This window comes from Synchiropus splendidus, chromosome 2 (genome assembly GCF_027744825.2).
Source record: "Synchiropus splendidus isolate RoL2022-P1 chromosome 2, RoL_Sspl_1.0, whole genome shotgun sequence".
Classification (NCBI taxonomy): domain Eukaryota; kingdom Metazoa; phylum Chordata; class Actinopteri; order Syngnathiformes; family Callionymidae; genus Synchiropus; species Synchiropus splendidus.
Genome location: NC_071335.1, coordinates 34,212,540 through 34,237,380, shown reverse-complemented (window position 1 = coordinate 34,237,380; position 24,841 = coordinate 34,212,540). Strand labels below are relative to the sequence as shown.

Sequence of the window (24,841 nt, the reverse complement as noted above, 5' to 3'; positions counted from 1 at the left end):
GCGCTGCTTGTCTTGCATTTTAAAATATTTGTCTTTTTTTATCCTCCATGATGACTAATATTTAAGAAATGGAGAGCAACAAAGAAACTCTACTGGGCAGTGTTTGTTGTCGGTGTGCGGTTTATATATATATGGTCTTTTATGCTGATGCCAGTTGTCGTCTGGCCAGCAGCGATCCGTGAACCGTAGACAAAGGGGCAGAGATTGCAGGAGGTTGACTGGTCTCATGTCTGTTCCGAGCCTTGGCTAATTCTTCTTTTTCTCTGTGACTTGTCTTACTGATGTGTCTGCAAATTGCAAAGATGGGATGAACCCAGTCTGTGACCTCCAGAGCTCCTGGGTGGTCAGTCTGGCTGCAGACACACATCATCTCCCCCAGAATCCTTGTCACAGGCGGGTTATCATCTGTTTGCCAAGCAAGAGCCATTTTCTTGTGCATTTCCGTTACCTGCGATATGCAAATTTGACAATGTAACAATAATGCAACAATCCAAAAATATATAAAGACTTTGTTACACTTGTTTGAAGTATTCCTTTTGTTCTGCTTGATGTTGTGAATAGTAATTTGAATATTCAAAATAGCTAGCAGGGTTTGCCCTTGCTAGTGCAACAGTGTCAGAGAACTTGACATCAGCACGGTGCCATGTTGTCAAATGCTTGGCATGAAATCAGCTTGCGTTTTCTGATTTTGAAGAGAACAATATTCTTCTTTTGATGACCTCTCTTCAGCATCATGTGGATCAGGATCACCACATCCATGGTAATCCTGGCACTATGACTGACTCGTACCCCATGGAAAACAGTGGCTAGAATTTAGGTGCTGACTTTGGGATCCTGGTTTTGGCCTTACCCTAAGGTGGTGCCCTAGTGTACCTAGGGGAACACATTTTTTATGTTCAAGATTGTCAAGGGCAGTGTTTTAGCTGGTCTCCAAAACCAGACATTTTCTGAGAGACCAAATCAGGCAATGTTGTCTTTGCAACCACCGTGAGGTCATGAGGAAGGCTGCCCTTACCTGTGGTCATAATGTGCCAAGACTTTCCGACTGTGGTCGATGCTGGGCTTATTATCATGATATTATCATGATTCTTATAATATTATCCGATGGAAGAATCCGCATGTCTGGGGGGGGTTAAGAATGAATTTGTCAAGATAGCAAGACATGTTCAATATTTATGGACCAAAATCCTGTTCCCGATCTGAACTGTGCCGTGGAACGAAATGGAGTTGATCAAGAAGCAGAGAAACAAAGAAGCAAAAGAGGACATTTGAGATTTTTTGAATCGAAGATCTTGCTCCAATCGTAATTGCCTGGCCCGTGTCTTCCCACATCCGAGTGGCACATTTTAGTTCTGTATTCTTCCAGTTCTTCCGGGGAAAAAAACCCCAAAATAAATCAATAAAAATGCACAAAACCGCTATCACCTGATGCAGTTTCATATTGTGAGCTGTGTTTCCTCACTTGTCTCCACCTTGTTTATCTCATGTGATTTTGTAAGATATCTGGCTTGGAGGAGGTGATTCTTGGTCGGCGGTGGGCGAGGCAGAATCTTTACCATTCAGCTGGATCTATCTCTCTCTTTTTTGTTTTGAAAATCCTAATCTGTGTGTCGCCCCCTTTAGCGAACCCCTTTTTTCGCCCCCGATCATACAGTTGGGGCATTTGCCTCTCTAGAAAGATGTCAACAGAACTTTGCCCCATCAGTATAAAGCTGTTTGGAAGCCAAAAACAGCCTTACACCAGGATCCCGTGGGTCCTTATAAGCAAGTTCCAGAGTGTTAGAGGGTCCTGTTTCCAGTCATCCAAGGTCACCAATTTGTCACCAGTTCTTCTCATACCTTTTAGTCACAACATTTCTTCATGTGAAGGTGACTTCCTTTTTGTTGCTTTCAGGGTCTTTGCAGTCGCTGTGTCCTTGTTGACCCTTTTGGATCATGACCTCCTCCAGATGAACAACCCGTATCTCAGATTGTGGGGTTGATGGGAAGATCAGTGCAGCGTCATTTCAATGCCTTAATCCTTCTAGAATTTAACTTTCACACTGAAAAAAAAACAAAACAAAAATGCATTGACTTTCCTTGTTACACCTTGTCAGGTGTATTTAACTCTCCACAATTATTATTATTTTTATACTATGCTTACTGGAGAGTTTGTGGACCTCTTATCCCGGGGGTCTGTCTCTGGCCAGAAGATACGGAGATGAACAACACATGAGTCCGCAACTTTTAGAAAATGAGGTGCACAAATGTGACTGTCTCATCATCTATTGTCTTAAAATAGTAAGCTCTTGCATGCACATTTTTGTGGGGTGACGTTTTAGAGAAGTGGAAAAACAGAGTGGGAGCCGCGAGGTTGGTGGAGGAGGGTGTCAGAGTCGGAGAAATGTAAATATCAAGTGAACGCCAGAGTGAAATATGAGTCAGATGCCATGATACAACAGAGGCAGCATAGCAGTCTTTTGTCAGTTGCCCAAAACGTCTCTTCAATATTTTTGCTGAGGGAATGATGAATATACCTCGTGGGATCAGTGGTGGAATCCACTCTGAATTATTCCTCACATGCACAGCTTTTTCCTATTGGTATCAGGAACCCTCTTTGTACGTCAGGTATCTTGTACATGCTGAAAGTCCAACCTGTGACATTCACTCACCTCACCCTTTTGTTTTGCCCACAGTCTGGACTTGTTCCTCTCGTACTCACTGATGTGTTCATGAACAGGATGTTGAAGCGCCACCTCTTTCTCAGGGTGGTGTTCTTGTCTGAGGGTGTTGTCTGCTGTAGAACTGTAATATTTTCAGGTCGTGGGAGCGAAGCTCTTTGATGAAGTGTGAGTGAGCGTTTGCACGTTGCACTTCTTTCGTAGTATCGGTGGAAAACAATGATTCCCCTCGCAGGGCGGAATCAGAAACACATGCTTATCACAGTGTGCGATCCGCTGCAATAAAAGCCTCCGCGGCGCTTGAGCGCATGTAAATTGCATTAAGTCATCAAACGCAGAACGGTATTATTTGGTGCGGGCAAACGCGCCTGGGACCCGCCGCAGATCAAGGAGCGCAGTAATTAGGATTGAGTTATGCGGACCTCTTGTTTTCCCTCCAGACTGTTGGATTCCCCTCCGTCTGACTCAGATCAGGTGAGTTCCTCAGCTGCTTGACATTTGAAGGTTCAACTTTAAAGTCCACGAAAATTTGTTGGACGACCGAGGTTTTGATCGGAACCAGATTGGCGCGAGGGAACCATGAGACAAAACAGTTACGACGGCTACGTCTGCAAACGACTTGAAGGATATTATTTACACGCATATCGACTATAAATCCTATAAATGTTGATAAAGTTTTGTCTTAATTTCCAAAAACACTTCATACGACACACATACACCAAGACACATGTTCCTCCATAACTTGGATGTAGCCTGTAGAATTTTGGACTCTTGGACAAGGGAGGGGTCAGTGGTCTTTAAAATACTTCTCAGCCAATGAAAATCTCAACTAGATATGCTCCTGTCAGGACGAACACTGATACTGGCTGGTAATTTGTGATCATAATGCAGTTGTGATTGACTATAATAGGTCCATGATGGGTACAGATGAACCATAAATATAGGTTCTGGCAGGCTTTGAGCTAGGAGAGCGTCTGCAAAACATGTAAAAATGGACGCCAGATTCTCGTAGCTTGTCCGCCAGATGCCACCATATACCAGCGTAATCTGGCGGCCAAGCTATGTCAAGAGTCAGGCATCCATTTTTACATGTTTTGCAGACGCCCAGACGCCCTCCAATACATGCTGCTAGCTAGCTACAAGCCTGGAGCATGTATCGGGGCTCCAAGTGAGAGAGAGCCCTCAGCGGAGGCTGCTGCCTTCCTCCACCGAGAAAGGGCTGGACCTCTGCCTCCATCTTCCCACTGTCACGGTTGTACAGGCAGGTGTTGCTCAAGGCTTAACCTGCCGTCTGACTGATGCTGGAAAACTTTAAATCGCGTATTGAAGTCATGTTGAAGCCTTTTAACTGCTTCCCCCACAAGGTGTTTTTGTGGCACTGGGTTGCAGGGTGCAAACGTCACACAGTTTGTTTTGGTGCGCCAGTGCAGTATGCTGTGGGAGGGGCTCAATACAGCACATGGGGCTTCTATGGATTGTAGGTTCTTTCATGTTATTAGCATGTTCCGATCACAGAGTTTTTTCATTGGAAGCAGGTGATCATGGTCGGTGGCCGAATTGCAACTGATGCACAGTGTTTACTTTTTTTCCCGTGAGGCCTCTGAGGTGGTTGTGGCTGCATTGAGTCGACCTCAGGGGCCTGATGTGAGCTTGCCTGCAGAAATCCAAAGGACTTTCTTTGGGAGGATGAATGTGGCTGTCAGCTGATGACGTCTATGACGCCATCCTCAAGAGATTGTTGTGAATGGGACAGTCGTCCACAGTCATCATGAGGCAACTGGGATGTCCCAACTAACAGACTGTAAACTGGTTCCAGCTTTTGTTCCACCTTCGACTGACATTGTTCTTTCCCCGCCCTCAGGGATGTTGGTGGTGATCGTGCTGCTTCTCATCGCCATCGTGGTGGTCGGCGCGTGGCCCGTGTAGCCGACAAGGACGGCGCTGAAGACTGCATCGTCTCAGTGCAATGGACGAAATGTCTTTTGTAAACTCACTCATGCGCCATCCAATATAGTCACTGCTGGATTACAGCTATAAATCTTGGGTCCCGGATCAAACTCTCACCTCAGCCACCTCAGGCGATTCAATGTCCTGATTGGTTGCAGGGTTTTAGTCTTCTCAATATTAAAGCAAACTTTTTGGTGTGTAAATTGCTGAATGCTTTTTGTCCGTGTGGATATTTCTGGTGAGTTTGAATAAATGATGATCGGGTTCTTCTCCATTGGACAAATCACTCTGAACCATTGTTCTGTTGTGTGTACCTAGATCCAGTCAACATAAACAGATGTAACACTTTCGAACTTTGTTTATACCTCTCCTCTCCCAACATCCGCTGAATCACCTGCTTCATAGTTCCACTGGAGAAATGACTGGTTGTCAATGGTTCCCGGAGTGTGCTCATACAGTCTGTGTTCGCCATCTTGGGAGGACACAGCTGGAGTCGCTGAACATCACTTTTCCACTGATGTCATCAAACTATTAAAAAAAAATACAAACGTGTGCATGCTTTTTCTTTTTTTGTCTTTTAGTGGATCAAGTGAGGAGATTATGTAACATATGACCGTCTAATGGAGTTAGAAATGAGTCAGCAAAATAAGATTTACTTGCGTGAATGTTCCTCCAAAAAACATTATAAATCACTTTACGATTTATGGGGGATTATGGCGCCCCAATAACCGCAGCACAGTATTGACTGGTCTTCAAAAGTCACTGTGAACGTTCAAATTTAATTGGACGATTCTATGCTTCCGTTCACCTGAGGACTCAGTTACTATGTGAGAGAAAAGCGTTGTTGTCATGGCTGTGGGGACTGTGCCAAAGTGGTGTGTGGCACAGTCAGTAGTCTCTACTGTCGCTGTGCCGGAGACGTCGGACCTTCCACACAGGTTGCCAGTTCATTTGTCTTTGTTTCTTAAAAAATAAAAAAAATAAAAAAAAATCCATTTCGTGTGGGTCTAGCATTGTTTCAAATGCCCCATGAATAAAGAGATATTAATGTGACACATTGATTGACATGCTTCTGGACTGAGTGGGTGTGAGAACAGTACTGTAACACAGCAGGATGTTACTGTGTATATTGTCAAACTTTCCTGTTTAAAACACACAAAAAAAACAAGTGGAACGTATTTAAATGTTATAAGTTTATTCCAACTAAAATCTGTATTAAGTTCTACCATGTTGGTTTGTTCAGTAGTTATTACTTCTTTTTTATTAAATGGCAACAATCTAAACAACCACAAACATGTACAAATAAAAAAAAAAACATTGAGAAAGACAATAAAATCCACAATGTCTCGTGTCATTAAATATATTCATATGAAATAACTGTAATATATTAGTACACCTCGTAAAACAACATCGCAAAAAGTCAAATGTTTGAGTGACAGCTAAACATTTACAATTCATAGCATGAACACAAAGGAAGGTTTTGTCAGGTGTGTGTGTGTGTGTGTGTGTGTGTTGTGGAGTGGAAGACTGATGTTCTCCATCAAATGAGGCGCTCCACGGGCTCATGATCGACCAGGTTCGAAGCATCGTGCGACCACACAAAGAAGCAAACTGCATCAAATAATTGGGAAATGTGGTTTGAATCATGGCGGCCTCCAGTCATTGCCATTTCCCACATTTGTCCCGCAGCGTGACGAATGAGGGTGGCAGGTGAACAGCAGTGTCCTCCGGTTGAAATACCATAATTGTCTTTCCAAAAAGTTGGTGGTCTGAAAAGAATCTGTCGCTCCGTTATTATTTTCCTCCTTTTGTAAAACTTAATTTTAATATTGTTTTCTTTTTTTGTTTCACAACTATGAACTACTTTTTTTTCTACGTAAAAATGTATAGATTCGTTCTCATATCTTTAAAAAAATATCGCCTCCTGAATTTAACTTTCTTTATTCCTCTCTAGCTTCACTTCATAGAATGACTGCGCTTTAAACTCCAGTACATAAAACCCTTGATCCCCATGATACCTAAAGAAGCCCAACTCATGTCTCCTTTTCATTGTTGTTTCATTTTTCACTCGTGGGACTGTATGGTCACTACTCTCTGTTTTCACGCAATAAATATCACAAAGTTTCTTCTTCCGCTGGTGATTTACTAAGATTCAGGAGCCAAATGTCGCAGAATCTAAACAGAAGATGTCATGTTTGGAAAGAGACAACAGGATTACAGGATTGGGACACTACAAAATGCTGTTTATCCGCCCGTAATGGAACATATCACAGTGGCACGAACATAGACAGTTCATGTGAAGGGTTTGTGTCAACACAAGGAAGTGTCTTCACTCATTGATGCGATGGTGATAAACACATTGTTTTCGTGTATATTTGAAAATATTTGAAAGAACACTATCATATTTTGATTTGATGCCTCAACATTGTGCTTCATGAAGCAGTGTCGGAGCTCAGAAGGTGGCGCTAAAGGGTGTAAGGTTGTTTAAAGTGAAACATTTTAGAGCAGAGAGCGCCATCTAGGGGGCTCTAGATGCAGACGCTGTTTCACGAAGCCTCACCAGCCCATCACTACTGCTAACGTCACATGCACACCTTCTGGAATGGCATGGTATATTTTTGGCGGGAGCAGAAGCGTGTGTTATGGAGCAGCACCAGTCAGATTTAAATGACATCGACTGTTGTTATCTGAATGGAAAATTCCACCTTTTTTAGTCCATAAACAGGAACCACAACGTAGATAAAGATCAGTGATGATGATGGGATGAGAAAATGGGATATATAAAATTGACATTGCTTTTAGATATGCATATATAAAGCTGTGTCATTTGAAACGATTGTAGACTGGACATGGAAAACACTAGATTTGGGTGTGGCTGCTGCTTTGTGTCCAAAACTAAATGAAAATCACCAAACAAATGCTTTCAAGCTGGTTAGTGTAGGTCAGAAAAAATCCATGTTATAAAAGAAGGGCTCTTTTTCATCTGAAATCTGATATAAATAAACAATACTTTTGAATTATTTCTGTTATTACCTGTTTAATGTTGTCAGACCTTTGTGTCTTTTATCTCACCTGGTGTAAATATGTCGACGAATCTAAGGAGACTTACTAGAGAGTTTAGTTCAAACCTCAGTTAATAAGATAAACAACCCTTGGTTAGCGATATTCTGAAGTCAGAGCTTGTTTGTTGTATCTACGCGCAGATGTAGCCGCGCAGCAACGTGAGAACCCACGAGCGACAACACACAACAATGTTTTCTTGTTTTTATGGCACGATTCAGAAGCATAGAGGTGAGGAGGCGGGCTCCCGGCTGGTACCACAGACAGGAGAACCACGCAGAGGTGAAGTGGTGTCTCTCAGTGTCCACCAATAATAAAATAGGACGCTTTCATAACAAGATATGAGGAGGACTTTATATACTGGTAACTGGTGCAAATTCGGCAAATCCACAAGAGACGGATATCAGAGACCGTAAACCAAATCTGTAGAGTGAGCTCCGACCAAAGTTCACTGGAAACACAAAGGATTCTCTTCATGCTACTACACAAATAAGCAGCGACATGGACAGTTTCAGTCTAAATGTTTTTGTCTCTTTCATTTATATTCTTATTTGACCCGCTCAGCCTTTCTCTGGATTCTCCCCCGACGTCCTCCCGCGTCCGTCTACGGCTTCTTGCACTTGCCTTTCTTTTCCCGCTGCTGGAACTTCCTGAGCCGCCGCGCCCACGTGTCCCTCCACTGGATGACCAGGCTGCCTTTGTCGGCCACGACGCCGCTCTGACCCGGGGAGTCCTCGTCGTTCCCCAGCAGCAGGTACCTCTTCCCGGGCTTGATCTTGGGGCACTTGCAGGCCACGTCTTTGGCTCGCACCCACAAGAACTGGTCTCCCCGCCGGATTCGACTCTCGCCTTGTTTGTAGACCGAGATGATGTTGACGGTGAACTTCCACCACTCGCCGGACTTGTCCGCCTTCAGGATGTGGACCTGTACAGCTGTGGGGGCCACAGAAGTTCTTGAGGGTTTGTCTGTCGCTAGAAACTAAAGTAAGCTGTTTGTCAAGCTATGTACGAGGGCTACCTTTTAAAAAAATCACACATTGTATTGCCAAAAACTCACCATGTTGGTTAAAAGGATCCCAGAACCACAGCTAGAATACTGACTCTGGCAGTTGACCACCGACATATTGAGTGCTGAAAACTTCCAAGAGCCACTTCTGTGGTCGAAATGTGTGGGTATACTTTTTGACAAAGTCGACTGTGGTCTGTTTCTCAAAACACATTCTCAATATTCAAATCTTCTGTTGCCTTCAGCTCATGTCCCCCATGAATATACAAGTAACGTCCGACTTACATCCTGCTCATCCACTCGTACTTGCGACCACAGCCAGCAGATGCTTTTTTAAAAATTCAATGTCTGGCACCGCAGCACACAGCAGCCCGCCATTGTGTACGAATAAGTCGGATGTTACTTGTCCAGCGCTCCAGAAAACAGCGATGTTTAATGAATAGTTTTCCATCAGCTTTCCAGTCACTGATACAGTTCGGATGTAACTGATAGAAGTGTCCTTTACATTCACCAATCTCTTGCCACTGAAGTGAGTTCCTCCCAGAAGGGTTCTGTTGACAGTAGAACCCCCATGGCGCCCCCTCCTGTGCCCCTTTATTCCCTTCAGTGTATCAACCTCAGAATCCTGTTGCATCTTGTGACCATGCAGTGCGACAGCCAAAACCCTGCTGAGCTTTTCTCCCTCATAAAACAAGTTCTGCAGATTAAAATGGGCTTGAAACCAAACGTTCCCTGCGCTCAGTCGCTCAGTCAGTGACTAGCTGAACACACAACAATCCACAACTTAATGGACGCTAGTAACTTGAAACAAGGTGGCACGAAATGAGGCTAAATAATAGAATCTTAGGAAAAATACGCAGGTCCAAAAATGGTTTTGGTCAAGGGTACAATTCTATGTGATTGATAATAGTAAATTTATACATAAAACATGTCAAAGTTTCTCACTTATCTAGAAGGCCAGACTGACCCAGGCGTGTGGCCTCCAAGCAGTGCTATAATAAATGTCCCATTCTGCACTGCAACAACTTTGATTCTTGGTTTAACCGATTTCAGTTTCAGAAAACTCAGTTAGGCTCCGACTCAGCGCTGACTGCGGTTTAAGCTCTGATTGTGAGAGGCTGTTTGCCTTCTGCTGATGTCTCACTTCTTCGCTCCTCAGCAAGTTGAGCACAATGCTCGCAGAGCGCCGCGTGTGAATGACAATTCAAGCTTGAGCGGACTCAGACAGTCAAGCCAAAGCTGCTCTCACCGACCCAGCAGCAAGCTAGCTACCTCTTGTTGAAGAGGAGGCGCCTTGGAGCCCACTGGCTAACACCCACAAATCCCTGCGCGGCTAAAGCCGCAGGCCTGTCCGTCAAGCCGCCGAGGTTTGCCGCGGGATGCTTGGTCAAGCGGTTCAGCTGCCTGACTTCAATCATTGTCGCGGGGAAGGAAAAAAAGGCGAGAGGTCATATGACTTATCCGCACCTTGAATGGCGTCGAGGGTGGACGGATTGCCACAGGAATGTGGGGGAACCGTCAGGTGGTGGGGGAAGTGGGTCTCCCTTAATGAGGATCTAGAAGAGGGCAGGAACTGTCCGTCACGCTGCTTTATCCACCGACATCTGTCGCTGTTTGATCATTAGTCTCCCAAAGTGAGGAATTAATAAAACTAACTGCCTTTTCATGGGCTAGTTCTGATCTCACCGGGTCAATGCCTACACATGTACGGATATATATGGAAGACTTATGACTGCCAAAAGTACCTAATGATGAAGGGGTTCAAAACAGAGATGTAGACAAGGAAAAAAGGAAATATGAGTTGAAATATGTCTAAGACATAACCGCCAGCAACTGCAAAGGTGGCAGGCCTAAAAAAAACAAGGCAAAAAAGACTCTATCGAAGTTAAATACCAGGGAAGCTCTTCCTTTTTCAACCCAACCCAAAAAACAAGTGCATGAATGTCAACATACAGACTACAAATGAAGTTGAGTGCAGGAATAAACAAGAAAGCTAGACACAAATTCATGGGCTATCACAAAAATTAAAATAAAAGAAATAAATTACATAAAATGAAGAGTAAAAACGTAGGCGAAATTTGATTCAACATTCACCATGAAATTCAGAGTTTGTTCTGGCGACTGTGAATGAATTATTGATAGCAGAGCTGCATATCTACACTGGGATCAAAAGTGACATTTATTTATCTTGAGGCTGAGAAAAACAAGTCGCAAAACAGGATGAAGAAGCCACCGCAGATTACAAAAGGTACATGTACGTTTTTCTTACTGAGGCTCCATGAAGAGCCACCTTGTCTCTTGGATCGACTTACCATAGTCTTTCTTGCAGTACTTCTTCATGTTGATCTTCAGCTTCCCTTTAGAGGCTTTACAGTACGACTCGCAGTCTGCAGGAGGAAGGAGAGGAAACGTGATTCATGACTCGTGTTTGTGGGTGGGCTTTTATGTTTCAGGCTGGGTCTCCCAGTCAAGTCCATACTTGGGAGGCCATTTTGACCAGGTTGTAGTCTTTAACAGTTTTAATGAATAAAGAGAGAGTTTAACTTGAAGACAGGCGTTAAAACCAACTCCAAATTGTTTCAACCACTGGTGGGAGTGTAGCCCAGCAGACCAGCGTCCTCTTACTTGGACACCTCGCTCTACAAAGCTCACCCTGCTTGTCACCTCAGCCCCCCGACCTCCAGGAAAAACTTTACCCGGGGATCACTTCAAGCTCCCAGTGAGGAGCATGTCAAACTCCTGCATTCACAGCAGTTTGGGCCGAGCAGAAAGAGCGCTGGGGGGCTGGCAGCTTTTCCAGAGGGTAGCGGAGGTGGGGGGATTTTAAAGGGGGTCAATGCCACACAAAGGGAGGTCAGGAAGGGAAAATTAGCCATCCATGAAGCTTTAGGCTGAGGATCCTTGTTTTTTGGGCATGTGGGGGTGTGCGCCCTGCAACTCTGGTCACACTTAGGCCTGCTGTGGGCAGAGGGGTCTCTCCATCTACTACGACAGCTGATTCATTTAGTTTTGCGTGTGGAGCAAAAGACAATACCGTGGGTGTCTTTGCCTATTTTATTCTCCTGGATATGTGAATGAATCAGCAATGATCCGCAGACATGTCCAGTGAGCACTTGACTTTAGAATTTTCAACCAGTCATGAGGAGAAGGAGGTGTCCTCTTTGCAAGGGAGAGAAATTCCAAATATATTCTGTAAAGTATTCAATAAAATAAGACGACCAAATGAAGGGGGAAATACAGTCAATACAGATAGAAGTGTGCTTAGGCTTCAGCATGTTAAATGTAAGCAAAATGAGCTGTTATTAATAAAAAAATCTTCAATATAAATTGACAAATGTGTGAAAATGAATGTGACTCTAAGAAAAATTATTATTCAAACAAAAAAAGGCCGGTAGATTGTGAATGACTGTGCTCAAAAGTCACAACGTTGTGACAAGAATTGAAAATCTGAAATGTGCAAAAAAATAAATTAATTAATTAAAAAAAAAAAAATAATAATAATAATATTGCAAACTAAAGAGGTAGTCGTACAGTACAGTTTTCGCATGCATTTTTGACGATCAATAAATCTGGGAGGCTGTGAGTGTCAATATTGGTAAATAAATTATTTCATTTTTTTTAACTGAATAAATAAGCCTCAATAGCTATGTTTTTTAAAGTGAGACGTACCAAACAAATAAAAATAAATGACAAATATAATAACTAGAAATTTAAAAAACATGAATTGTCTTTCCTTTACTTTAGCCAAGGCTGCTGTTGAGTTGAATTTGTGAAAAAACCATGGTTCACATTGGCAGTGCACTCAATGGATAAGTTGTGTCTTCTTGCTGCGCCTGGCTCATGCCAGTCTGTGGTGAACATAACCATTTGAATTACATGAGAATTTGATTTTAAAGGAGCCATGAAATCATCACTAAATTCCTTTAATCTTACTTAACCAGAATAAGACAAGGTTCTTGTAGTGAAACCTTTTTTTTTTTCATTTAGCAATTCCAAATATGATATAGTTCTGAAATAAATGCGGAAAAATAAAGACATGAAAGTGGAAATATTTATTTCCGTTCTGACATTCCAACATTTATTTCCTTTACTTTAGCCAAGGCTGCTGTTGAGTTGAATTTGTGAAAAAACCATGGTTCACATTGGCAGTGCACTCAATGGATAAGTTGTGTCTTCTTGCTGCGCCTGGCTCATGCCAGTCTGTGGTGAACATAACCATTTGAATTACATGAGAATTTGATTTTAAAGGAGCCATGAAATCATCACTAAATTCCTTTAATCTTACTTAACCAGAATAAGACAAGGTTCTTGTAGTGAAACCTTTTTTTTTTTCATTTAGCAATTCCAAATATGATATAGTTCTGAAATAAATGCGGAAAAATAAAGACATGAAAGTGGAAATATTTATTTCCGTTCTGACATTCCAACATTTATTTCTATTTATCTCAGAATTATGACACGCCCATCATTCGGCATCATCCATCTCAACACAATGAATGAACTACACTAGTTCTTAAATCATCTACCAGCCTCCCTCTGCTTGCCAAGTCCTTGATTTTGTGCTGATCTAGCGTTTAATCTTGGAAGTCCCACTGTAATGAAGACAGTATGCGAGGAGGAGGGAGCGCTGGGTGGGCAGCTGGTGACATGCTCGAAGAAGAGTGATGGGGAGGGGAGAAAAGAAGCCTTAATATGAACAATCTACATTGTTGTGCAGCAGATCTGTGCTCTGAGCTCTGTACTCTCTTTTATTCTCCTGTTGAATGCGGTTGCCGGGGCGACAGCGGCTCAAGAAAAAATGCAGCCCAAGAAAAAGAAAAGGAGGCGGGAAAATGGATAGTGGCGGAGAGGAAAGAGGTTGAGGGTTGATTAAACGAAGACGGGAGGGGCGTTTGAAGAAGCGGTGTTTAACCAAAAATAAGCCAAAATCCTCTCATGCTAGCTGTGTGTGGATTGAAGAAGATATTGGATCAACACTCGACAACAGCGCAGTCCGCGATCAGGACCTGATTACCATGTAAATGACAGGAGGGGGTGGACAGGCAGTGGAAAGGACGCTTTGTTTTCTCATAACCCCCCTTGATGCCGTCCTGATACTTGTCTTTGATAGCCTTTCGTTCCCCATTAGTGTACCCCATGAGACGCAGCTCCGGGCCCCGCTGAGAGAACCCCAAGATCCCCATTTAGGGCCCGGCAGTCCCCTACTGGGAGGACAAATGTTCTCTTTGTGCTGCATTACAAGTCGAGGAAGTGGGAGCCGTCCTGCAGCGCTCAGCTAAAATGTGCAGTAGATGTAGTTACTACCGCGCTTTGTTTACCCCCTTTCAGATCACTGAGAGGTGCGTAACTGAGAGGTGGACCTCTGCCCTGGTATCAAAGTGCTGCTGGGCCACTATTAAAGCTAATCGTTCTCATTTGGGACCCGTCTTGGATACGCCACTGTATCGTTCTGAGCCCACAGGCCAGCCTACCAATGCCAAATACCACAGATAAAAGCAGCCAAAATGAGTTTCCCGTTCAGTTGTTGGCGTTCTGAACTGTTGCGTCTTGTGTCGTGAAATGAGCTACGTGCGGTCGAGCTGGTGAATGTAATAATGACGGGATTCCATTTCTATTCTGGTTGAGGAACATCTTGGTATCCATCTTGATTTCTGAGCTTTGACATATAAGATCATATCGGCCCGCTGTGGGCAGGCCGATATGAGTGGCATCTTCTCCCTAACCCAGAACCAGCTGCCATCAGATCTCATGAACCGACTTGCAAGTTTGAGTCCAATCTTTTTCTGTCCACTTCAATTTCCGACAAAGCAGTGGGATCAAACTGAATCACGCTCGGTGCCAAAATTATAAACACATATTATTTTGTGGAAATATTTAAATATAGTATAAAAATAAATTCATTCTTCCACGCTGATAGTATTTTTAAGGCTTCTTTGTGTATGTGAGATCGGTTTCTCTTCTACATTCCCGAAGTTTCCAGAGTAATTGTTGACATCTCGGAAGCCAGATTGTATGTGATCTATCCAAGTCTCTGAAGCACTTGTGGGCCAGGAAACAGGACTTCATGGGCTGGATTTGGCCCCCTGGTCTTGAGTTGGACTCTTGTGCTGTAAGGGATCTCAGTGGCCTGGAGCCCATCCCAGCTACTTGGTGTGAGAGGAGGTCCGTCATGGACACGAGGCACATATCGACTGGCTACGTCTCACACACACGCTCACACCTACGTGGTGTATTTCTTGCCTAATATGCTCGAGGCCTGTGGATATAGATGCAAAGATGGATATGAGTGGTGGAGAGGTGTGAATGGCAGCCCAGGAGGGGGGCTTTCTCCCTCCGGCCGACTAAGAGAGAAACAAATTGTGACAAATAAAGCGTGTAATTAGATTATGGCGACCAGTGTTGAGCTCCTCTTCTGCTGCTTACACCAGAGCTAAGTTGGGAAAGTGCTACACACACACATGCACGCGCTCACACGCACATGCATTGTGTTGAGCAGGGTAAAAAATGGGTTTTGGCAAACTTCAGCCCAAGAAGCTCTTTAGAATTCTTGACCCGATCCAAGCGTACTTTCTGGTGGCGTGCGATGGGTCTGAATGACCTCAGTCCTTCGGCGGTACTGTAACTGATGAGTTTCAGATGAGTCAGCGGCTTATTATCATTTCACCCAAAAAAGACTTTTGAGTTACGAAAAATAACCCGTCCGAAGTTGGATGTCATTAAAAAGTGTTTGGAGCAGTAAAGTAAGTAAACAGAGCATGTTTTGATAATGAGAATGGGATCCGGGATAACAGGATTGTGTTGACGTGACAGGGCGTGTGTTTGAAGACTCATGTCTAAAAAATCCAAGGAGGGTTCTTCCTCGGATGCTGATCACTTCCAGCTTGAGGAGGAAAGGTCGGAATATTTAAGATGGAGCCGTAAGAGCCTCATCATCGGCGCTGCGGCTAATCACCCACGCTCTCGCTCACATCCTGTGGATCCTGACGGGCCATCACAGGTCATCGGCGCCTAATCTCCACCACATTTTGTTGCCTCGCAGACGTCTCTGTCACGACCCGTGGGAGTGGCGACTCACACCATCCATGACCTAGCAGCACAATGTGTGTTTTGTCTGCGCCACACCATCAGAGGTATTCTTCATGCATTCCTGCCTCCCGTGTGGTCGAGCGAGGAGGGGGGCGCTGCTGCCAGAGACAAATTAATATCCACTCCGTTTTCCCCTCACACCCCACTTCTCCATTCAGCCCTCCAAAACAGCCCCCGCCCCTCGTACAGCGGAGACACCTGCCCAACAGCTGTCAGCAGATCCAAATCTCATGCCTCTGCTTTTTAACGTAACAAAGTTTTTTTTCAGTCGCTTTGATCTTTCGCTGGAAAACCTTTCAGCCCAAAACGTTGGATCACAATTATCCAAACAATTTCATGGCAGAAAAATATTGGGACCACATTCTAGTCAACAGAGCCAAGCGTATCCTCACATCTATACCTGGGACAAGAACTCAACTAGGTAGGTCCATTTGAGACCTTATAAAGCAGTGGTCCCCAACCTTTTTATCATTGCAGACCTTGACAGTTGGAACGTGGCCCGGCGGGTATGAAGTTGCTACTTTGACCCATCATATAAGGCCTCTGCATGTTTGTGCGCCCACTAAGACTCAAACTCTCCTCCTCTTGACCAGTGCCTTAATGCTCTCTTACTCTGGTCGCTATGGTAACGCTTAAGCAGGGCTTCAAAATAGCATAGAGACACACCTCAAAACCCAATATAAAGTGCATGAAAATTTTAAATAACCACATGGTTAAATCAATGGGAGCCCTGAGCTTGTTTCTCTGCAACAAGACGTCTCCCATCCTGGAGTGATGGTAGACGGCCGCGATAAATCCATATTTCAAGTACCACTCCTGGTATTATTTGTTAAAAACTTTCTTCTTCTTGGAAGTCGTAGTCTTCTCCTGTTTCTTCACTGTGCCTTTTTCCCTTCACTCATTTTTCGAGCTTGTGGGTTACATTTTGGCTCTCAAGTGGTCAAGGCTTAACCAAGAGAATCTATTCATTTTTCAAAAAAAAAGGTTTTTCAAAAGAAAAGCTCCTTCAGACTCATAATAATACACATTATTTCTGGTTTGGCGTGGTACCAATTGATCCACGGACCGGAACCGGTCCCCGGCCCGGGGGTTGGAGACCACTGTTATAGAGGATACCCCTCTTTTGCCCCTTTTGACATGACTCCAGTCCAACTATTTCCTCCCATCTGCTCCTTCAGCTGAGCTCGCACCTCATCAGCATGTTCTTCACAGTAATTCATCCCAATAACACTGCAAATAAATCTGTTGATTTCCATATCAAAATATTTACTGCTTGTTTTAGGTCTTTCACGCGAGCTTATTTGGAAACTGCTATTGTTTCTCAATGTTGTCAACAATCACCACATCTGTTTGCCATCAGACAATAGGTGATATCACTGCTATACATACCCCGCCCCCATTCCCACCCCACTCCCCACTGTTACTCACATGAAGGGAATCCCTAAATGAGATGGGATAAAACGTAGCCATGTCTATAGATTCACAAAGTTGAAGCTCCATATCAGTTTCCACTTTCTACTTTCTATAAAGTCAAACGGTCCCAACTCTATCATGGAATCCCTGGCTGAGGTAAGCAACATATCCCCGCTCCCTTGCAAGGTAGACGGGGTCTTGACAAGGGGGCCCAGAGAAACTCCAGATATTTGTGCTGCGCACCACACACAGTGTTTCGTAAAGGCAAAGCGTGAAACGCAGGGAGACGAAGGAGGGAGCAGAGAGCAGGGCATAACAGAAAAAAAATAACTGGAAAGAAAAGGAAAGTGGTGGAGGAGGGAAGTGGACCGGCAGTATCATGACTGTGCTGTCAATCAAAGCTGCCTAGGGAATGTTTGGGGACCTAGGAGAGTTCAACAACAGCTGCAGGAGGACACACACACACACACACACACACACAATCTAACACAGAGCAAAGCCAACTTTTCCACAATGAAACCAAAGAGCAAAATTCCATATAAACATGTTTACGAAGCAATTCCTGTTTTCCCCCTCTTTCAGTAATTCTGAAACACGTTTAAATGTATTAATCTTAATTAATCGCATTTAATCGCATTTCAATATTTCACACCGCAACTGACAAATTTCAGAATCAATACACATACGCTTTTATATCATTGTGAAAGTGCTGTGTTGAACTATGTGCTGCAGTAAGTGTTTGTTTTCTGACACATCATGGTTAGTTTGGCTGTTGTATTGTATAGTCTGATTCTGCTGAAAATGGCGCCCTAAATAGGGGAAGTTTAAATGTGTAAGATGAAAATAAGATTAAGTTATGAATGTTGTTGGCGCTGGTTTGGATCAACGATTCTTCAGCTATTGTGCTTCACTAACTCTACCCAGACCGAACAGACAGATGAAGAAGCATGTTTTGTTTTTGTTTTTTTAGATAAAGAAGAAACTTTTCTTTATGTACTGTACATACGTTGTGCTGTGCATAAGTGGTAAAGCTTGGTGGAGAGGGAACCCACTGGCTTCGTATAAGTGTGGTGTCACAAATTCACTGAGTATCTACACACTTCATATCAAACAAGAATTCAAAATGTGAAACAAATGCATAAGCCAGAAAATTTATGCATGAAGGATAGGGCCCTGTAAATAAAATCAATTTAATGAAAAAAATATATATATAACAAACAGTCACCAGTGTTTTTGACAGTATGACCAAACTGGAGTTTTCTGGCAAGTTCCATTAGAACTTGAGCGGATTCCCTGTTTTTCCAGAGCGACTTGGCTGGCACCCAAAATTAAAGGAGAGCAGTAGAAAAACAAACTGGCTGAATGCGAGAGCAACATCACGCTGGGCTGCAGTTACGCTGATTAATTGCGAGAGATTAAAGGGGCTACGTCCCAAAGTTGCTGCCAATGATTGTAATATTCATGAGCATTAAGAGAGGAGGGCAAAGGGATCCAACTCAAACCCTACTTCTCCACCAGGGTGTGGTGTGATGCTATAAAAATCCCTTTAATGTGTACAAGAAGCAGCAAGGATCCCCACTGGAGAGTCAAATATGAGTGGGAGAGTGACAACATGCCGGGGGTTTACTCACCTAAGGGTTCCTCTGTGCTGGTGGATGGGGTTGTTGGAGGAGTGACTGGAATCTCTGCTCCACATGACACAAACACAAATGTACATCACGACAATGCAAAGGTATCGGACCTCATCAAAAGAAAGATGACATTGTGTGTGTGTGTGTGTGTGTGTGTGACACTTCAGCAGACAAGGTCCTGTTACCCATCAACATTTCAGTTGACTGTGGGATGGAAAGATCTTGAGAGCATATTGGGTTCTCTGAAATGCAGCAGCCTGCTATTGATGAACTATGGCGCAGCTTTTTGGACTTAAAATAGGCATCATTTCTTCACTGGTGTGATGGTTTTCAGTTGTAAACAATTGAATGCACATCTGGTGACACTCGACTATACAGTACTTGCAATGTTTTAACATGCTTTTTGTTCTCTATTCCTTCGACTATAAAATCAATATACTGTACAGTTAACCCTACCATTATGGCAAAGCTTGCATTTTTGACCGCCATGTTTAAAGTGAAAATCTGTAGTATGTCTTTTATTTGTGAATTCAATGCCACATGGGTTAAACACATTTCTAGCATGTTTTAGTCAACCTCACAGCTCAGAGGTCCTCTCTGACCAAGAAAACCAGCGTGGTCGCACGCTTGTTTCAAAGATTATGCCATGGATGTCGTCTTCAAACTAGAGCACATCCTTCCTCCCCTCCCTTACTTCAGGTATATTTTCATTCTATTGGCAATAAAAAAAAAGAAAATTAAAATATAATCCCTGTACACTGAGCAAAATCTTGTGTGATAACGCTACAAGAAATCTGAGTATGAATAATTACATGTAATAATAATTTTCTTGCTACTTTTTGTTTGACTGGTTCAAGTACAGCATTAACACTGCATTGTCAGCTCAAAATGTACGACTGTATTTTTCAGACTATAAGTCGCTCTGGAGTATAGCACCAGTCAAAAAGTGCATCACGTAGAAGGAAAAAAAAACTATATAAGCCACACTGGATTAAAAGTCACCTTTTGGGGGGGGAATTTGTTTAACAAAATCTGTTGCATGAAGTGGTAACACCACTAAGGTCCTCCTGCAAAGCCTTCATTACTCCCAAACGTGATATGTGTTGTTGTGACGCTACATCATGTGCGATCACACAAGAGTTCTGGCTTGGAGAACAACCTCCTCGATCGGTGGTGGGATGGAATCTAGATTATTGAGGCACATCACAGACGTAGTACATCACAGATATAAAGTTTACTCCTTGGCCATGTTGGTCAGTGTGAAGTGACGTTTAAAAAACATGTGAAATTAGTTATTTTAATACATACAAGTCAGACCTGAGTATTATCAGTAGGACTAGAGAAATGTGGAAAACTGCTACTTGGTCATTTAAAGTGGACCAAACTTTGAGTCCCTCATTCATTTGTCACATTTCTCGCGAAATTCAATTTACCAAAGTCAATACTTTTGTCAGAATTATCTTGAAATCTCACCGCTCTATTTCAATGAACTTCTGCCAATATGACTACAGACTTTAAAAGCTTTTTCTTTTCTGAATATATATATATATATATATATATATATATATATATATATATATATATATATATATATATATATATATAAAGGACATCCTGATTCTAAGATACAGAAATGTCAGACAAAGACTTGATTCTCTTAATCTGCTCCCACATCCTGTCTTGTTTCGAACAGTGCAGAGAGTTGACAGAGAGAAATCATCCGCTAAGAGCTGGTGTCTTATCTCCAAAGGTGCGGGACAGTGTGGAAGATATCAAACACAGAATGTGTTTCCTAAGTGTTGGCTGGGAAGAAGAGATGGAGCCCTTCTGAAAAATCTGTATAAGATAAGCAAAGGCGTATTCATGGGCAAAAACCGCAGCAATGTATCAACGTGACAAACAAGAGAGGAAGAAAGCAGTGGTGGTTACAGCTGTGCATAGGTGTGCGGCAGAGGAAAGCGAGAATCAAGTCTTTTTTATGAAACAAGGGAGGGAGGAAACCCGCCAGCGGCTTTCAATTCCTCTCTTTTACCATCATTGTTGAGCACGTTTTTGGTAAGATAAGGTCACCAGCCTGTTGCTTGTCCTCTCATTTGAGCATCCTTAATGGTGTTAACATGTTTTTTTTATATATATAATTGTTTTAAGATCAATGATCATACGTCAGTTTTCCCTGTTACCAGAGTCTAACTTAAACAATTGGTCAGTGACTGACTGGTCAATAGGGGGTGCTGGGTGCACTTGTTCATCTTTTTATTAAGGAACTATTTATTCACCACTTGGGTCATCATTTATCATGACAGAGTAAGAAATATTGAGGAGGGAACAGCTTCCTGTTCTCTACATAATATTAGTTGGGGCACTGGAAAAAGTGCCCCTTCAGCATAGTAGCACAGCCAATCACAGACATGAACTGGTCACATGACTCCTGAAACGCATCCATTCAGCACCTTGGGATCTGTTGGCCTCAGGTTGGGTGACACAAACTGCCCAAGAATTCAAGGGCTCTTATTTTTTGCTTCTTTTTGTCTCTGTCAACAGTCTCTTCTGTTGTGTCTCTCACCAGCCACTACTGCAATCGGTGTTTAAAAATAAAGGAATTAGTTTATACACTGTACACACCGAGTGAGTGGTTTTAGATAAGTGGGACAAATACCTCACATTTAAAAGTAGCTCACACTTCTCTTGGGCTGGACTTTTTGATTAAAGAGGTCATGTGACCCACATGTGTGCTAGTCGCTTCAATGAAGCGTTTAAATATGTACAACTGAACTGACCAGTTCGCTCTGATAATGAAGTCAGACGTCAGGGGTTGTGGTTTGTCCATGTGTGCTGTGGGACAACTCGTGATTTCAAATGAGCTTACATCGTGGTGACTGTTTTAACAGGACTGGCCTTAGAACTTAACCCTGATTTATGAAGCTCTCAGCAGCTACAGAAGTGGTGTTGTTTAATAGCATGTTTATTTAAGTGAGAAGATTTACCCGACGCTTGTCTGCTGAGTGTTGTGTCACTTTGTTTGGATGTTCTGTGTTTGTGTGATGTGTCTTTTGGAATTAGCTGACAAGGTGTAGACCGGTTCCACGTACTTATGCAGGGGGCAATGGGCGAGCGGCTCTGCTGGTACCCTTTAGCACAGCGGTTGCACGTGATACCAGTCACGCCGTCTTTACAGGGACATTGTCCTGTGGTTTGGTTACAGGTTTTGCCAGCGGCACCCACGGGATGGCAATCACATGCTGTGAGGAAAGAGAAATAAGAGAGAGAGAGGCACAGTGAGTGGTCTCACACGCACACGTGGGGAGGCACAAACTGCAGGGTGCAGGTGGGTACACAGTGGCAGCAGCGCCGGTGATCAACAACAATAGTGTGGTGAGAGACAGGCGTGAGGACGTGCACACACAGACGTAACACACTGACTCATCTTCACCTGTTGAGAACTAAAGAACAGTTTGTACCGACTCATTCAGGATTATAATCCCCAACTTCTTTAGATGGATTCACTCTCAGCATCAGGACCAAGTCAAGATGGTATGCTTCATATGCTGTCGTGTTTTTCAAAGGTGACGTAGCCTAAACCTCAAGGCTTTTCAATATGTCCTCCTTCCTCCTGAGATGTGAACCGTAGCTGGGTTTTTTTTCCTCAAATGATGGACAAAACTGTTTCAGATTTCAAATGTTTTTGTGTACATCACTACTGCAACTATATTCAGTTTTTTGCGTGGAAGTTCCAGCTCACCCTGATCTCAGAGCAGCCACAGATAGCAGAAGGATTTTAAGAGATTATGTCCAGAAAATATTCATAATTCAACAGCAAATTCAATTCTTGAAATAGCCGATGGTTGCCACTCAAATAACCACATTCTATTGCACTTGAGTCTTATCTACTTTACAAAAGACTGAATCAGAATTAACCTGCCACAGCTGGATCACTTCACCAGTATGATGGCAAAAATCTCTGCCTAATTCAAGTGTGCATGTCGGCGTTTGAAGGCCCTGGTGGACTCCAGCTGTGCTTGCACGGCTCGACAAAACGCTCAGGCATCTTTGGAGAATAATAAAATTATTACGGTTAATCCTAATTGCCTGGTTCTGATTAATTCTGGGCTTTGATAGCGAGCCCAAAGCGTCTGTCACACTTCCTCCCAAACTTGGGGGGTCTATCAAACACATATGCTTCTGGAATCATTCTCTCAACTGATTTAAATTCAATTCACAGATCAGATTTTGAAGAACATTTGAGGACAGTCCCGCTGAGGGTTCTTCTTGAAGAGTGAATTTGAAAAGCTAAATGAACATTTAACAATTGCACTGGCAGTTTAATGAAAAGCAGAGTTTGTGCTTTAAAAATCACCTGTTTGTTGCTCACACACACCCGAGCCCCCTCCCTGTGGATTGTTCTGTGTTGTGTCACCATGAAAGCCTTCAAATTTTGGTGGTTTGGCTCACGCTGTTTTAAACCACAATTTAATATGAAGAGCTAAAACAAATGGATAACGTCAGACCACCAGTGTGCAACAGAGCACAGTGGATTTTTAATCAAGTGCTTTTTATTGGAGTGAATTGTCAGTTCTTAAGTTATGAAATATCACATTAAATTTTCAACGGCAAATTAAAACTATGTTGTAGACTGGAGAATCCGAAAATATTTAAAATTCAAGCATAAAAAGTGACAGGTCGACAACTTGATTGTCGTCTAATTTTGTTACCTTCATTTTAAGTCTGTTGTGTGACAGTGTAATGACTTGAGAAGTTACAATATTTTCAGGAAATGCAGCTGGATAATAAGACTAGGGACAGATTATTTATTTTTTTATTTTAATTTTTTTTTAAGTGTTCTGGAGCCAGGAAGTCTTTGAGTTTTGTATGATGTAATTTTAAATTTTATTTTACATTGTAAAAAAATGAAAAAATAAATAAATAAATTAATTAATTAATTAATGCATACTAATGCATACAATAATAATAAGAAATTATATAATTTCTTATTATTATTGTATGCATTAAGCCGTCAGGTAAGCTTAAGGAAAACAACTGCCAGTAGAAGAGCACAGGGTTTAGTTTAGATAAGTTTACAAATCTCATTGATATCTATGACAGTCAAACGTATATGAGCTGACTTGGACAGCAGGGGGCAGTGGCGTTCTGGAACTCGCTCACACAACACTCACAGAAAAGCAAGTGGAGCTTCCAAAGTTGCTTTGTTTTCATGGGATGTTTTGTCGTCATACTTTTGAGCTGAGCTGTTTTACATTTAGATCAAGTATAACGCATCAATGAATTTTGAAATGAAGCCTCCTAAGCAAAGAGGTCACCCTGCGTCTTTAAACGATCAGGCGCTTGCTCAGGTGGAGCCCCAAACTAAAGCCACTCTGCTCTCCAGAGTGGGGCACAACAGAGGCTCTTATCTCTATTGCCCGTTTCCTGTGATTCAGCTTCTGTTGCAGCCCTTATCTTGCGTCTGTTCTTATCAAATGATTAAAGCCTCTTAAACAGTGTGTGTACCTATTAGTACCTTTATCTGAAACATCTGCTTTCATTGTGTGGATAACTCTGACACACATACTGGCCCTGCGGAACATCTTGTAAAGAGCGTGGAAAGGCGCCGAGCACGTTCTTGGGCCAGTAAATTTAGGAGTGTGTCAGTGCCACTGGAGGCTCACGGGGGCAAAGAGCATTTCTTCTCGCAGCATCAGAGAGTTTGGGTTATATTTTTTGAAAGTGTCTGCTCCGAAACCACAACTCAAAGTTTCAGGCCTGCCAGTAAGTCCTCAGCACATGGTCCACAGGTGGGACTCGCTTTTCCTCCCTCGACTTCAGTCCTTCTCACCCACTTAAAGGCTACAGGACCTGCCGCATGCTTGGATGATAAATTGGTAGAATCTCCGAGGGGCTGACCTTTACCTTTAGGCTGAAGGGTGGACTTGCTTTGAGGATGTCAGTGAGGGCTTTTTAGTTGAAGAGCATATCCACTTCACAGCTACTACAGATCTACTCGAGATGGCTTCAGCAGATACACCCTGTCGGTGTGCGCAGGG

At 43.0% G+C, this 24,841-nt stretch overlaps 2 protein-coding genes across 5 annotated transcripts in view; one reads left to right on the top strand and one right to left on the bottom strand.

Annotated features, from left to right (window-relative positions):
- Positions 1 to 6,631, top strand: part of LOC128753785 (syntaxin-8-like) — a 31,724-nt gene extending 25,093 nt beyond the window's left edge. The window contains exon 8 of the mRNA XM_053855863.1: positions 4,522 to 6,631. Coding sequence (XP_053711838.1) covers positions 4,522 to 4,586 — 65 coding nt within the window. The 3' untranslated portion in view covers positions 4,587 to 6,631. The remainder of the gene's footprint in view (positions 1 to 4,521) is intronic.
- Positions 5,810 to 24,841, bottom strand: part of LOC128753784 (netrin-1) — a 44,010-nt gene continuing 24,978 nt past the window's right edge. For 3 of the 4 annotated variants that reach the window (XM_053855860.1, XM_053855858.1, XM_053855859.1), the window contains 4 exons: positions 21,893 to 22,042; positions 18,804 to 18,857; positions 10,986 to 11,060; positions 5,810 to 8,600 (listed from right to left, as the gene is read on the bottom strand). In XM_053855860.1, the coding sequence (XP_053711835.1) occupies positions 8,272 to 8,600; positions 10,986 to 11,060; positions 18,804 to 18,857; positions 21,893 to 22,042 (608 nt within the window). In that variant the 3' untranslated portion in view covers positions 5,810 to 8,271. The remainder of the gene's footprint in view (positions 8,601 to 10,985; positions 11,061 to 18,803; positions 18,858 to 21,892; positions 22,043 to 24,841) is intronic. The other variant, XM_053855861.1, reaches the window with a different exon arrangement.